We start from the raw sequence: 16,663 nt of genomic DNA, 5'->3' as shown, positions 1-16,663 counted from the left end.
TGAGAGCACAGATTTTGCCCTGTAACACTGGCTGTTTTATTTTCAGCATATGGACATATGAAGGTCAGTCATGAGTGACTGTGGTCAGTACGTGGCTCTATTAAAATGCAGAGGCAGCTAAATGGCTGGCTCAGCGTTATTATCGCACTTACTGACTGTGCCCATTTCAGTATAAGATACCTCTTCCAACTGGCACAAACACAGGCTTGTTCAATTGCTCAGGAATATGTGCATCACATGATTGCCAAAAAGAGATGCATTTTAAAATTTTACATTTTAACCCTGTTGCTTAGGCTACTTATTGAGAATTTTAATTTGTAATGGCAAAAACTTACGAAAAATTATGACATACAAGGCATTATATTGGCCATTGAATATTTTTTTAAAAACTGGTGTCATGACATAATCAGTGTAGCATGGTACTACTTTTTTAAGTGGAATTGACGTGTTTCCTTGTTAATTTCATCAGCTTACTCTTGTGCATTGTAAAGCATGGTGCATTTAATTGCCCGCGCATGCTGTAAAGTTGTGTCGCAGTTATGCAAACATTAATGGCAGATTCTCCGGAGACTGTCACGCATATGACAGTAAGTGAGTGCGGGGCAGCTCTGGCGCAGCACAGGCAGTCTGACAGCGGCGCTCCCGGGAGAGGAGGGGTCGTGTGTGCGTGCTGTAGTGATGTCCGATTCGCGGACGAATCATTTCTTTCAACCGGTTGACTCGGATCACTTGAACCGATTCGCTTTGATGTTGTGAATTTTCTGGACCCCGTTTAAGTGAGATATTTGGGGCGTAGAACACTGAAGCGGTTGCAGCGATTAAATTAATCGGACCATTATAAGCGAAGCGATTCGCTGAAATTAATCGGATTCGATGAATTGTTAAACCGTTTCAGGGGCACAGTCACCCGATCAGAAACATCTGGCCCTATTTAAATACTCTTTTAAAAATAGGACTGTTTTGGTTTTAAATTGATATAACTGTCTTTACCTGAGTCACAGAGTGTCCACAAGCTGCATGTGCAATAAAGAGTGGCTACAAACGTCGTTTGTTAAACGATAGAAGATTTTGTTTTTAAGTTTTTTTTTTTGACTAATAAGTAAGTAAATATCCATCCTGACTCCTCTTTTTTGCTTTCTGTTTAAAAAAAATGTCCCGTTACAATTTTGGTGAGAGAAATAATCGCAATCATTTCAGACCCCCTTTGATTGTTTGGATCAGAACTTGAAGTGATTAATTCGTGAATCTTTCATCGCTAGTTCTGATTCTTAACATCTGACAGAAAAAAAACACTTGTTTGCTTACATTATCAGAGAAGATGATTCTTAGGTGGGTAAATATCAATCCCAAATGATTTATCAGTGATATTTTATGAGTGGCACAGCGGTATTTAACGATAGCGACGGCTCTGAACCGAACATCTTCTCCTTTTTTTTTTCTTCTTTTTTTTACGATAACGATTTACAACCGGTAACGATCCAGTCTGTGTTTTAAATGCATCTTTTAGACCGGGTTTGTCAAAGTTGTTCAACCGATTCTTTGAAAAGATCCGACTCCAACGAACGATTCCTTCAGGAATTGGACATCACTACTGCAGTCTACACTCCAGGCAGGAGAAACACTCACTCACATTAAGAGCGAGAGAAGTGCTTGCACGTCAAAATTGAGCCTGAGGGGGAAAACAAATTTACGCAGTCCCCATCATCACACATTCACGTTAACATTTATAAGGGTCTCTTTCCAACATTTTAGTGTTTAATGTACTGTAATTACACATTAGACTCACGAGACTGTTAGTATGCAAAAACACGCAAAGTCAGTCGCGCGGAGTGGGGATAGCACTGACAGCACTGACAGCCTGACTCATCGCTAATGTGCTGTATGACTTCACTCCTGCTTTTTGGAGAGGGGATTGCGGCTGTGAGTGTGACTCTGGGGTCTCATAACGAGCACAGCACCTCTGATACTACAGCTGCACTGCATCCGTCCACACAGCGCCGATGCTTTTCTCATAAGAGACTCGGAAACGCGCACCTGACTGTTAGAAATGGAGTGGAATCACGTCGAGACTGTGCAGGAATTCACAGCTGAAGGACAATGCAGCAAAATTAAGGTCCGATCATGCAGAATAACATGGGACTCTCACCAGGTAATTTCAGCTCTCATTTGTGAAGGTCTGTGGTGCATTGATATGTGAAGCACAGAACTGGTTTACTCAAAATTTCAGCCTGTGCGTTTGTTCATCAATAGGAAGAAAGATTGACCAGTTGTGTTAAGTGTCAAAGTGCTGGATCAGGTTACTTTGTTGTCTAGTTATATGAGCTGGTAGATCGTATAGTTATTGTGCATGCGGTTTTAGTGATCTCAGTGGAGAGACTACATCGGATATGCTCCTTTTAACCATTTATGTGAGCTCCAGAAAGGTGAAAAACTACAATAACAACTACTAGTCTGACTATGCATGCACAATATTTAAAATGATTTAAATATCCATGATGACACAAATATTATTTTTTTCAGTTGTAGCTCATTTATAAATATCAGAGCTCATTATCACTTTTAGTTGACTAATGGTTACCCTACAGCTGACATTCTGAGGAAAATGCTTTTATTTATTTATTCATGGGCTATAGATTACATGTGGTTTTATATTGAAAATGCACCAATATGCTTGATATATATTTGGATAAAATTGAAGTCTTGGATAAATTTGCTTCGACATTAAACCATGTTACTTTGGCCTTCCATAATAAGTTTTTTTCATACAATCTATATCACCTTCCCATTTTTCAATCACATAGAGTTAATGGGCTTTTCTGAATATATGGTTATGTAATAGAAATTGTGCTCAGTTTACAGTCGGAAACGTATTACTTCTCTCTCCCCTATGTTATATGTCAGCTACCCATTTACAGGTGTGCCAGAATCAAGCAGGTTCTCTTTTCTATAAAACTGTGATACAATAAGTGTGACGAATTGAATCTTGGTGCAAACTGACATTTTTTTTCAGTAGCCTCCATGTCAGACCTCAAAAAGTGCATTTGTGAGAATTGTTGTTGTGACAGGAGGGACTAAAAGTACTCTAATTACAGCTTATTTGTCAGACAAGATAAGAATAGCAGTGGCTGTGGGCAGGCGATGACCTAATAGACTGTCTTATGTGGAAAAGGGTGAAAAGGAGTGATGTAAAGAGAGAATTATGTCTCCTGTAGATAACACTCTATGAGGTACTAATATCTAATACCACTCATTAGATATTTCAAAACGTTCCTCACATACTTCAGTTTATGCAGCACTGGGTCATAATCTAATGGGTGAGTGTGTTTATTAAATTGTGAATGATCTCATCCTGAGTAGGGCCTGTTCCCTCAGAGCCAGCAGGTGTTCACCAACACCAGAACGGCCCCAGGGGTGACCTCATTTTCTGTGGATAGTACCACACTTCAGGCATAACCTTTCACAGAGTGAACATCTAAGGTTACTAAGAACAGCCTTCCGTGAAAGAACTGAGATTTTTCCCTGAAATAATGTGTATTCTGTATGGCAGAGCAAGCCTTTGTTTTCTGATGGTTTTCTGATGGGAAACAAATTATGGATAACGCATTGTTGCCTGACACATGTTGTCTGACGCTTGGCTAAGTGTTTCCTTCCCATTAGTGCTTTCCCAGGATTTACTTATGGTGTGTTTAACTAATTTCAGAAAGATTGTATTAGGAGTTGAACACACATGTACACCACAAGGTTGGAATTATGAACAGGAAATTCTGAACTTACTTTAAAGCCCAGAGTTTCCGAGTTGGGTACCTGTCGGAAAGAAAACATGTCGGATGTAATGGATGCAGTGTCTGTATTGACAGTAAATTTGTTTTGATTAATGATATGACATATGTGATGATATAATTTTTTGTATTCACAAAAAACCGAAAGGTATGTTTACGCAACAACAATGTAGTTGGCGATGTCACTTTGTAAAGAAAAAACAATACATGCCTGTGCACAACCTATAGACTTAACATGAAATATGCATGATGTCACGTTTTTGTAGTTTACACAGATTATGTTTTCAAAAGTTTGCATTTTCAGGACAAAACACAGTTGTTGTGTAACTGAACGGCCAAAGCGTATAAACAGTTTTTCCATTTTTTTTTTAAAGGTGTTGTGTTAAGGCCCCCAAAGAAAAACATTGAAAACCAAAAAACACTCTTGATTGTCATTTTTTATTCATTATTTTGTGTAAGAAGAGTTAAAAGTTTATAGAAATGGTACATCACCATCTTACTTCGACCAAATGACTTGAACACATCTGCCATCGTAATTACGACTTCTAATAAAAATGAACTTCCCAGGAGAACTTTAATGCACCAGCATTCAATTAATCGTGATTCAAGTAATTGGATGATTGGATGATCCAAAAATGGATGATTTCAAATACTGATTCTAAGGGGTCCTGCATTAGTCAATCAGTCAGTCAACAGCCATTAAGATAGCTTTTTCCAGTTTTAATAGACCTCACTGCAGTTATATTGACTAGAAAAATTATTTCAGAGTTGAGCATTTCTATGTTATCTGAAAGCACAGAGATCTCTCACAGGATATCTAGTGCCAATTCCATCTTAACTGGCCAGCCCCAATTTTAACAAGGACTTGCAACATTGAGTTTTCTTACAAAATCTCAGTGATGCCTCAATGAGATAATTTAGATAAATGTACCCTCCACTTGAAAATGAGGTTTTCTGACTCACTAGGGCCTGTCAGATAGGTTTTAATCATTATAAGTATAACACGTGTACAGTGAGCCAGTTGTGGGAATTGATAGAAGCCAATGACTCAATTATTTTGAATGTCTGCTATGGCCTACTGACGTTTCAGACATAAAGACTATCTTGGATTTGTTTTATGAAATTTCAGAACATTTGGATACATAAGCTCTTGTTACCTGTGTTATTGAGTGTGTATGTATTTGCTTATATCAATAAGTATGAGTTATTATTATAGAGTGTGTAGGTGAGTTCACACAATTGCAGGACATAGCATAACTGTAAGCATCCTGGTCACTCTCTCTAGGCATTTCTTCGCGTTTCTATAGTGATTTCTAGCTGAGTCTTTTGGTTTGTCTGTACCTGTTGAATTGTTGTTTACTGCAGATATTTATTTGCACCCAGGGCCACGCAGCTGAAAGTAACAGCTTGGAGCAATTTAAATTCTAACCTGGTCTTAACTAGTTTAAAATGTTCAATGGCGGTGTGTTTTTGGCTTAAATTGGTATGAAAATTTACAAAACATAACATATACCGTATTTTTCGGACTATAAGTCACACCTGAGTATAAGTTGCATCAGTCCAAAAATACGTCATGATGAGGAAAAAAACATATAAGTCGCACTGGACTATAAGTCGCATTTATTTAGAACCAAGAACCAAGAGAAAACATTACCGTCTACAGCCGCGAGAGGGCGCTCTATGTTTTCAGTGTACGTAGACTACAGGAGCACTGAGCAGCATTAGAGCGCCCTCTCGCGGCTGTAGACGGTAATGTTTTCTCTTGGTTCATTTCTCTTAGTTCATTTCTCTTGGTTCATGTCAAATTAATTTTGATAAATAAGTCGCACCTGACTATGTCACAGGACCAGCCAAACTATGAAAAAAAGTGTGACTTATAGTCCGGAAAATACGGTAATGATCTTTTAAGAAGTAAACCACTGGTTGATGTGTTTAAAAATAATCAATTAAATTAACCAGAACTCTATGAATTTTTTTTGAGTATTGTCTGCTTGAAAATATGTTGAATTTAATATGATTCAAAGCGGCCAAAATTTGGCCTATTTAGTTATTATTTCATGTTTCATTTTTACAATTTTGTCATCATTAATTTGCATAACATGTATTTTCAGCATTTGCTTTATACAGTCTTTTGACTACTTGTTTGAAACTACCTTCTTCACTGTTTAATTCAAAAGATGGGGGGGTTTATTTTATTGTGGAGATTTCATTAAATAATTGCAAGTTTTATTTGTTTGAACAAGTGAAGTCCAGCTTGCCTGTGTGCAAAGCTTAAATCTATGATACTTTGTGTTTGTGTGAAGGTGGGGAATCCGCGTGTGGAGTTAACGCTGTCAGAGCTGCAGGAGATGGCAATGCGACAGCAGCAGCAGATCGAAACTCAGCAGCAGATGCTGATAGCTAAGGTAGGCGCCACTGTATGAATCCTCACATCTCTTTATTTATTCATGTGTTCAGATACTTTTCCTTTTCTTATGTCTGAACTGTTTAATTGAGAAGAAACTGTTAATTTCCAAAATGCCTCTTTTATTTATGTTAAGATATGCATCTTTCATTTTCAGATCTTTTAATGGTTCTGCTGACGTTAAAATTAAGACCCCTGTGGTCTGGCATAAACTGGTGTACACACATGCATAAGGGGCAAACTGTACGTGAACATATGGTCATATCATCTGGAGTGCATGAACTGTCATGTATGATTAATCATACTAGCGTGATGGTTCCATGAAGCCAATGTCAGGAATTTTTAAAAGTCCTTTTAAAAGATTCGCATTTTAAATGTGCAGCTAGTGCACTCAAGCCTGACACCATTCGGTTATTTGGCTCTTTTGATACTGTGTTTTGAGAACCATTTGTCTGTGTGATTGAGATATTGTCTTGAAGTGTGTGAGTTTCACACTTAGGTCAGAGGTGGAGGGAACTATGCGTGTTGTCTGGATGCAAATTACTTTTCCTTAAACAACAACAGGAAAGAGAGTCCATTCACATAGGAAATGATATCAAGCATGGAACTGCAGCTGTCAGGAAGAGGGAGGATGTTAAGACCACTGGAGATTGTGGGTCATGTACGTGTGTTCGTGAAGGTGTAGTCAGTTCCCGGGAAAAAGTACCAGAATGCTCTGGAAATTTCAGACAAGCAACACAGGGCCTAGCTATGATCTCGGAAGTATATACGACTGTGTATTTCATGAACGAGTATCAATCGACTCACCTGTTGTTGTAAGGTACATGTCTGTTTAGAACTTTTCAGGTAGAGGTGTTTGTTGAAATGCTGTTTTTTTAATTTTGGTTTTATATAGTATTTTTGTGGATTGATGACTTTATTCATTATATAGAGGAAAAAAGTGCATGTATATTTCCACAAACATGTTCTATGTAGCTTTAAACATAGCAGCGCTGCAGTTAAAAACATGCTTTGCTTGTTCGTCTGTTCATTTAACACTGCATTGTGTCAAGTCAACACTCTGGGACTGTTAGGCCTGGCTTTGTATTTGCTTATTCTGAAGCAGAGCTGAAAGTGCTAGTCAGCACAAATGCCTGTGTTTCCCTCCACTTTCTATTTTAGTCTCATTCATCATCCATTCATATAGGGTTTTATGTTACAAAACCCCCAAATAATTTAAACTTTAACACAGTTAGAGTAATTACAGTATTATTTGCCTTCATTTTTTTGTAGTTAGATACATGTTGTAGATTCTCTGCTAACATTTAACCTTTGTCTTTGTATTCTGTAACGACTCTGAAATTAAGTTTATGTTCTTTTATTTCCTGTCTCTTTGTTTCCTCTCTCGATTTTACCATCTTACCTGGTCCTTCCTTATTGTTTACATATTGTTGTCTCGCAGCTTTCCACTGTGCATAGTGAGGTGCGTGGAAGGGCTTTTGTTGATCGGTGACGTGTTTGTTTTGACAATCTGTGGAGCATGTTCCCTCCCATTTAGAAATTGACTGTTACCCTCTCCTGTCCTCTCCTACCATTTCCTCACCTATCTGAATTTAGGAGCAAAGATTGAGGTATCTGAAGCAGCAGGACCCACATCAGGGCCAGTCTGTGTCTGAGAGTGAGAAGCTCCAGAGGTTGAGGGAAAGAGTGGAAAGTCAAGAAGCTAAACTCAAGAAGGTCCGTGCCATGAGGGGCCAAGTGGACTACAGCAAACTCATCAACGGCAACCTCTGTATGTACAGCCATGTAAACAGAATTCATAGTACTTTAGAGACTCACTTTATAAATGGATTTAACTATATGTTCTCTCAAAACTTTAAAATAGTATATGATGTGTGTATATGTTTTTTTTATTTGGATGATCCACTATAATACCAAGTACAATATAATTTTTTACTGAAGTATCTGATATTTGTTTTTATGGTGCTGTGGCGTAGTAGTAAAAGTGAACATGAAATCAAAAATGAACATACCCTCACCGATCTCTTCTCTGATTATGTATATTTTGGTACGAGGGCTGGCGAAAAAGTTGGTACAACGGCCAAACAATTTGAACCCTTCCCTCCAACAACTTGTCAATTAAATGATGATCACAGCAATTTGCAAATGACAGTGATACTATCAATTCACAATTGATAAAATCAAGTCCAAATCAAACTTACATTTTTACTTGTTTTAGAAGCTGTTTCTTGCGGATATACACCACAATAAGGAACAAAATTGGTCACACGTTCCAATTCCTGAAGTGAAGTGACATGTGGCCAAGTATGGTGACCCATACTCGGAATCTACATTTATCCCATCCAAAGTGAACACACAGCAGTGAACAACACACACACACAAAGTGAACACATACCCGGAGCAGTGGGCAGCCTTTTTTCCCATAGTCTGCCAAGTAAGTTACACTGTCACGGTCCAGAGAAGTATGAAAGGCATCATCAGAATAGTCCATCTGCCATCAGTGGTTCAACCGTAATGTTATGAAACGACAAAAATACTTTTTGTATGCAAATAAAACAAAAATAACGACTTTATTCAACAATTCCTTTGTCAACAGTCTCCTCTGTGTCTCTCCACATCACTCAAACTGCCTACACTCTTCTGTGTCAGTTTCTACCTGTATTTATGCTTTGATTTGAAAGAAAACAGCACATCCTTGTGGTGCAGCTGACACAGAAGAGTATACGCAGCATACAGTGATGTGGAGAGACACAGAGGAGACTGTTGACAAATGAATTGTTAAATAAAGTCGTTATTTTTGTTTTCTTCACTTACAAACAGTATTCTCGTCACTTCATAACGTTCTTCATAACTACTGATGGCAGATGGATTATTCTGACAACGTCTTTCATACTTTTCTGGACTTTGACAGTTTAACTTACTTGGCAGTCTATGGGACAGTCACAAGCCTCCCAGTTTTCATCCAAAATATCTTAAATTGTGTTCTGAAGATGAACAAAGCTTTTACGGGTTTGGAACGACATGGGAGTAAGTGATTAATGACTAAATTTTCATTTTGGGGTGGAGTATCCCTTTAAGTCTCAGGGTTGGATTCAGGAAAGTTCTCCAGGGGGATTGTTCCTGTACCATTTCAAGGAAACTGTGAACAAAAATGTTCCTCTAAAGAAATCAAATTCTACTAGGTCTGAAGCTAACATTTTTTACTATTGTAAGACCACACAGTGGAATTTCATCCCATGCTCCAGTTGCTTTTGCCATCCATTCCGTCTGTGTTCCTGGTAGTGGATCAGTCTGAACTTTAAAACGGGGAGTTCTGGTTGGGGTGTGGTTTTCACCCCCTCATGACATTCATGAGATAAAAAACAAAGATGACAATACCATTCCTCTCTATTTAAAAATTGTCTTATGACATATGGACTTGGGGAGTGGACATCTGACCAAGCAGCAATTTGCACTGAACCTCACTCCTACACACTTGCGCGAACACACACCCACTTGAAAACACCAGATACTAACATGTGTATGAAGCGAATAAACAATTGTGCATCCATTTGCACACAAAGATAGTATTTTTTATAATCGGAATACTTCATGTGTGTCGTTCAGCTGCAGAAATTGAGCATGTTAGCAGCCTGTTCCAAGAAAAGCAGGCAGAGCTGCAGTCAGCTATGCTAAAGGTGGACCAGCTCACGCAGCAGTTAGACGATCTGCGATGGGGACGTCTCAATGGACTGCAGCCTCTGGAAGGACTGGTGACCAGCAATGCTACACTGGAACTGCGTAAACTCTACCAGGAACTGCAGGTAGGCATTTTGTGCTTTAGACAGAGCTAAAAAAAAAACCTACATATTTAAATGAGTCAGTTTTGTTTCATTACTGTCCAGAGACTACAGTACAGAATTTTTTTTAAAAATAAATAAAGAAAGAAAGAAAGAAAGAAAGAGAATAAGACCATTGGTTGGATTTGTTCAGTTTCAGTCAACTCATAACAAATCTAATGACCAAAAACTGGAGTCAGTTCAGAAAAAAAATTCAATTCAGTTTATCTAAAATATATGGGTCTCACTTGGGAAACAGCAGAAAATAAACTTTATTTTAATCCATTAACACTGTTTGATCATCAAAAACTATTTCATTCCAAGCTAATTTTTCAAAGACTTTAATTGTAATGTACTTTCCTGTTTTGCCACACTTATTTATTCTTTCCTCAATCCTCTTTGAAGTTGTTTGTGGTACATTTTCCGCCCCATAGTGATACCGCATACAATATTCAGATTATCAAGCCTGTTTTCAAACTCAAAAGATATAAATTGCATAAATATGCAACATTTCATGAGATGGTAAAATATTTAAATGCAGTAACAAAATCATCAGTTCTGTATGCGTGTGTTTGACACGTGTCTTTATTAACATTTAGATCCGAAACAAGCTAAATCAGGAACAGAACAGCAAGCTACAGCAACACAAGGATATGCTTAACAAGCGTAACATGGAGGTGACCATGATGGACAAGCGTATTGGGGACCTTAGAGAGCGTCTCTACAAGAAAAAAGCAGAGGCAAGTGAAATAGCCTGCAACTGTATTGCCACGCACAGTTATTGCACCACATCTGTGATATTACATTAAGCTGCATTGTAAATCATTGCTTAATTTTTAAAGATACCATAGAATTGGTTAAACCCTGCAGTTTAAGCAAAAAACTATTTCACAGCAAAGAGTTTGACCCCTCAGAAGCATACAAAATTGCATTCAAGGTTATTTGATGATATATATGCCAAATATTTTAGGTGTAAAAACTAGAACCATATTGACCAGCTTTGCACACTTATCTGTTTGATTAACCAATTTTAATTTCTCCAGCTTGGCCGAAAGAGTGGTCCTCCCTCCCCTCAGACCACCCCAGGCAGTTCCGGGCGAGTGGCAGCAGTCTGTCCCTACATCCAGGTACCATTGCCCAGGCAACAGGAAGGAGGCTACAGTTTACTGCCTGATCCCCTGAAGCCACAGACTCTGTCCACCTCTTCTACAGTCAACCATGCTCGCTCCAAGTCAGGTCAGTCTTTCCTCCTAATTCTTGACACCATTTTACTTTTGCATTTGCTGCTTCCCAGGACTGTAACAAAATATACTACAGGAGTGCTTGAGATTTGTCCAAAGAATACATCATCGATAACACTCTTGGTACTCTCACACAGAAAACAATCATATTAAGGCTCTCTGTGGTAAAAATGAGTTTACATGGTTCATGACCCCATTCAGGAAGATACTACTACATAAATGATGAAAGATGTATCATACCATCATGTCTGTGTCTTCAACTTCTTGAAGGCTGTGTATATCTATTACTCAGGAGCAGAAAGCTGTCTCTTAAAATTTATATTTTTCACCACTGCTGTAAAACCATTCATTCAGCTCAGTTCAGCTCAGTTCAGATTTTTTTCTATGGTTCTCTGATTTTCCTGATATGTCATGTTATGCAGTATCGCTTTCCATCTACAAGGGGCAGCTGCTTAACACCAAGTTTTGAATCACATCTTTATTCAGATATTCTCATTAACATCACACTAAAACATCTTTTTTTCCCAGCCTTTATTGCTAACATGCTTTTCCATTTTCTCATGTCTGTCACCTTTTCCTCTCCTCCCCCTGTTCGTTTGTCATGCTTGTGTGTCACATATGTGGGGGCGGCGGGACAGAGGAAGAGAGAGTGAGGATGCCTACAGGCCCATGGAAGGTCTCAGACTTAGACATCATAGTGGACTCTCTGGTGCCGTCCTCAGAGCCTAGAGAGGGGCCAGAGGCCCCCACAGACTGCGACTGTACTTCTAGTGAGTTTTTGGGCATGATATCAAGAATACATTTTTGATCAGAAGGCATAAAACAGGGTTGGACTTCTATTTACAACTATTTTCTTGTGTTTGCCTTAATAAGACATTTGAAATCAGTTTAAAAAGCATGTTTCTTTTTCAGTTGTAGCTAAATAATATATAAAGAAATTGTGAATTGATTTGATCATTCATTTTTAAACACAAACTGATATAATCAATATATACTAGCTTGCACGTCTGTCAGTACCAATGAGGTAAGTACTAATACATAATGACTTACCTCATGGATACTGACAAAGCAAGTGCATAAAATTTAAGCCCCACCCATTATTCATCTTAAAAAAGCAGTACACTTACCATATCCTTGTAGTCACTGAAGTTGGATCCACAGGATCCTGAAATAAAACCTCGAACTGAACTGGTGGAAAAAAGTAGCACTTACTTAACAATGTTTATTTTAGTAGTCATGAAGATTTTAGACAGGCCTTACGAATACATAACAAAAGACTGGATTTATCCTTTTGCTTATTTAATCACTATACGAATTTTACCTATTTTAATCCTTCAGTTCACTGTATTTTTCCTTTGTGGGACTTGGCAGTCGACTTGCTAGTGAGTTTGATGGCGTGTCTGTCAGACGAATGGGATAAACATGTGTCATCGCTCAAGCAGAGCAGTGGACTCGTACACATAGGCTTAGTAATCCATTTAACCCAAACAGAGCTAGGTCTGTGCAGAGGACAGGACAAAAATATACCCCACTCAAACCCCTGATTAAAAGTGTCCTGTTGTCACAAGGGTCAGAGATGTGAGTGTAGTCAAATTTGAGACTCATCTCCTGCTTTAATGACCCATTGATCAGGTCAGTCTGTGTCATAATGAGGCTGACAGGAGAAAGAGCATATACGTCTTTGTCTCTTTCCATCTAACTCATACTTCTGCGCTTCCTGCAGCTAATGATGCAATCTGGCCCTCCTTCAACAATAATAGGGTTCCTCTAAAACCTCCAGACTTGAAGGACACAATTCAAGATCATACAAGCAAGATGGGTACCTCAGACAAGGTGAGGTTATACAGTCTGCTTATTGCTTAAGCACAAGTGTTTTTGTGAAAGACATTTTTGAGTTGCCTTCATGCTTTTGTCTCTTTTCAGGAAGACCCTAAGCTGTTAGGGACAGTAACAGCATTGTCTAAGCAGACTCCATCCATCTATGGCACCTATCCCAGTGCAGGCCATCACTCCACAGTCTGCGCCACCAGCTCTTTACCTCGCTCTGCTCCTGGCACCTTAGGCTGGCAGAGAACACCCCCTGCCTCTGGTTCCTCTTCACAGCAGATCCAACAGCGGATAACAGTGCCTCCCAGTCCTACACCTCAGTCTGGGTCATCTCTTTTCCATCAGGGTGAAAGAACAGAGCCTCCTCTTGCAGTGGCAGTACGTCCTTTTATTCCGGACAGGGGGTCCCGGCCCCAGTCTCCAAGGAAGGGCCCTGCCACTATGAACTCCAGCTCAATCTACAATATGTATCTGCAGCAGCCTACATCCAAAAACTACTCCAGCAGCAGCAGAGCTGCAGTTAAAGCAGGTACGAATTTGTTGCACCAGTTCCAGACTTAGGTATGGAAATTAGCTTTGATTATTTTATGTTCCCTTCTTTTTGTTTCCTCATTTGCTTTTCTTCATTGGCCTCCAGTATACGGAAAACCAGTCCTACCAGGCTCTACTTCTCCTTCTCCAGTTCCACCTTACCAGCAGTCCTCCACAGATGAGGTCGACAGAGAGACGGCCCAAGAAACCACTTCCTTACCTCCACCCAGTGTTGAGAACATCCCTCGCCCTCTCAGTCCTACTAAACTGACCCCTGTGGCACACTCCCCTCTCCGTTACCAAAGTGACATTGATCTGGAGGTGCTGAGAAGGAAATTAGCCAATGCTCCCCGACCTTTAAAGAAGCGAAGCTCCATCACAGAACCTGAAGGACCCAGTGGACCTAACATCCAGAAGCTCCTATATCAGCGCTTCAACACCCTTGCAGGAGGCATTGAGAGTGGAGTGGGTGGTACACCCTTCTACCAGCCTGACAGTCCTCTGAAGTACATGGCCACAACCCTGGGCAATGTGGACACTGCCAATGGGAACCTGATGGAGTCAAGCATCTTAGCTGAACCTTCGTCAGAGCCAGAAATCACAATCCCTCCTCCCATTTCTTCTATGTCTCAAACTGATGATAATGAGAACCAGCCGACGCATTTATCTAGTGACTCGGGGGTCGCCCAGTCTGCTGATGCCTCAGACCGTTCTCTTAAGGACACAGATGAGGACAATCATAACAACAACCACACAAATGTTACAGACACAGAACCTAGCCCGGTACCAGAACATCATTCCCCTGCAGAGCAGGACACCACAGCAAACCCATGCACTCCTCCTGGTGTATCTATGGTGAGTTTGCACTACCTTGTTTGCTAGGGTTATGTCTATATGTAACCCCTTATTCTGCAAAAAAGTATTGTGAGGTTTGCAAGCAAAATTCATATAAAGAGTCCTGAGGCAATCCTTAATCTAAATATTGGTATTAGAACTAGTTTGCCATCTAGACAGTACTGTTTACTCATCTCTGCATAGGAATATATTCATTGTTTGACCTTTTTTGCTCAAAAGAGATTTTCTTCAAAATATGAATATTCATATTCTTCAAAATATAAAAACTAATAGAATTTTTCATACTTCAGCTCAAGCGAACCAACTTGAAGAAGCCAGGCTCTGAGAGGACAGGTCACGGCCTGAGGGTCAAGTTCAATCCTCTTGCATTGCTTTTGGATGCATCTTTGGAGGGAGAGTTTGATTTGGTGCAAAGGATTATTTATGAGGTACAATTCAGCTGCCATATGCTCCTTACACTTACTTTGTATGCTTGCACTGTACTCAGTAGGAAGTTGCCAACTGTTTCCACATCAACTTGTTTGTTTGACCCATCTTCAGGTGGACAATCCTAGCACTCCAAATGATGAAGGTATCACGCCTCTCCATAATGCAGTATGTGCAGGTCACCACCATATTGTGAAATTCCTGCTGGACTTTGGGGTCAATGTCAATGCAGCAGATAGTGATGGATGGTGAGGCCTATCACTTTGGTCTGATATTTTATCTCTTGACATTTGTCTGCATTAGGGAACAACCGTCATTTTATATACGAACACCCATTCTTACTTATCAAGTGATGTTTTCAGATGCTAACTCTTTCTCACTTGTGATCAGGACGCCCCTGCACTGTGCAGCTTCATGCAATAATGTACATCTTTGCAAGTTGCTGGTGGAGTCTGGAGCTGCCATTTTTGCCACTACTATCAGTGACGTGGAGACAGCAGCAGACAAGTGCGAAGAGATGGAGGAGGGTTATGTCCAGTGCTCTCCGTTTCTATATGGTATTATCTATAGCAACCACTGCTGTTATTTACATTTTTAAGGGTGTGTTTCTAGAATAGTGGCTGTAAATGATTTTGAAAGCCTACTCTTCTTTGTTTCCCCTCCAGGTGTGCAGGAGAAACTGGGTGTAATGAATAAAGGGACGTTATATGCCCTGTGGAACTATGAAGCTCAGAGTGCAGATGAGCTGTCCTTCCATGAGGACGATGCTCTCACCATCATGAGCCGTAGGGATGACAGCGAGACGGAGTGGTGGTGGGCCAGACTTGATGAAAAAGAGGGCTACGTACCACGCAACTTGTTAGGGGTAGGATATCTGTATAGGCACACATTTATTTTTGAATAGCACTGTTGTGCATTAAATATTTTACAAATATTTAATATGTTAAAATTGAAGTTGTAAAGTGAGGAATAAATCTAATCTGTTGTCACTATAGCTGTATCCAAGGATCAAACCCAGGCAACGTTCATTGGCATAGGTGACCAGAAGAGACAGCGCAAGTTCCTGTAACAGCACTTGGCATGAAGCTGCGGGATGGCACTCTGCCATGTCTTTGCTGTGGCCCGTGACCACAACACAGAGCCCACAGAGGTGGCAAGATGATGGCGCACGTCTGGTGTTGGACAAGATTGATTTTCCCAACAGTGGGGAATTCAGTGGTCTTCTATTTGCATCCCAGATTTTATTCGTCACCATGTGTTGTTTTTGCAGTATACCTCTTACCCATTTCTCTGTTGAGGAAAATTTTAGCTTTTCTATCCTCATCCACAGTGCAAACCTCCTGAGTATATGTGCGTGTGTTTCAGAGTGGGATGTGACTGTCAGAATGGGGTGTGGATGTAAGAATAAGAGTTGGTGACAGATTATGCAGTCTTGGATTCCAGTGTTTTGTGCTCTGTGGTTTTTATCAAGCAAAAAGGAAACCGAAGGGACTGATGTTTCAATTCCCACAGTTAGGAAGTTGCTGATTCAGGGAAAAGGAAGGAAGGTGCTAGAAAGTGTTTAGAAGAGGCCTTGAGGTTGGTCGAGCTACTGATGGTTAAAAAGGAAATGGACTGGTCTGGTTGAGACGCATATGTGTGGAGGATTATGTGGCTTGAGGAGGTGAAACTGTGTAGTTGTCTATGAGAAACTGAGATTTAAAAGGATTCAGAAAGAAAACTGATGCCATAAAAACTAATGCAGTGGCTGTTTTCCATCAACCTGGGGATATTGACAACATA

The 16,663-nt window shown here is 39.9% G+C and overlaps 1 protein-coding gene across 9 annotated transcripts in view; it reads left to right on the top strand.

The window, feature by feature from the left end:
• Positions 1-16,663, top strand: part of LOC132111391 (apoptosis-stimulating of p53 protein 1-like) — a 33,406-nt gene extending 16,743 nt beyond the window's left edge. For 7 of the 9 annotated variants that reach the window (XM_059518639.1, XM_059518638.1, XM_059518637.1 and 4 more), the window contains 14 exons: positions 6,083-6,184; positions 7,780-7,954; positions 9,790-9,986; positions 10,601-10,741; positions 11,045-11,237; positions 11,881-12,012; positions 12,966-13,075; positions 13,166-13,598; positions 13,707-14,455; positions 14,746-14,883; positions 14,996-15,129; positions 15,272-15,438; positions 15,547-15,746; positions 15,877-16,663. In XM_059518639.1, the coding sequence (XP_059374622.1) occupies positions 6,083-6,184; positions 7,780-7,954; positions 9,790-9,986; positions 10,601-10,741; positions 11,045-11,237; positions 11,881-12,012; positions 12,966-13,075; positions 13,166-13,598; positions 13,707-14,455; positions 14,746-14,883; positions 14,996-15,129; positions 15,272-15,438; positions 15,547-15,746; positions 15,877-15,918 (2,913 nt within the window). In that variant the 3' untranslated portion in view covers positions 15,919-16,663. Of the gene's footprint in view, positions 1-1,861; positions 2,150-6,082; positions 6,185-7,779; positions 7,955-9,789; positions 9,987-10,600; positions 10,742-11,044; positions 11,238-11,880; positions 12,013-12,965; positions 13,076-13,165; positions 13,599-13,706; positions 14,456-14,745; positions 14,884-14,995; positions 15,130-15,271; positions 15,439-15,546; positions 15,747-15,876 lie in introns of those variants that run through there. The other 2 variants (XM_059518643.1, XM_059518640.1) reach the window with 2 other exon arrangements.

Source organism: Carassius carassius, chromosome 31 (assembly GCF_963082965.1).
Source record: "Carassius carassius chromosome 31, fCarCar2.1, whole genome shotgun sequence".
Taxonomy (NCBI): domain Eukaryota; kingdom Metazoa; phylum Chordata; class Actinopteri; order Cypriniformes; family Cyprinidae; genus Carassius; species Carassius carassius.
Note: the sequence above shows the minus strand (reverse complement) of the source record. Positions and strands in the feature narration are given on the sequence as shown.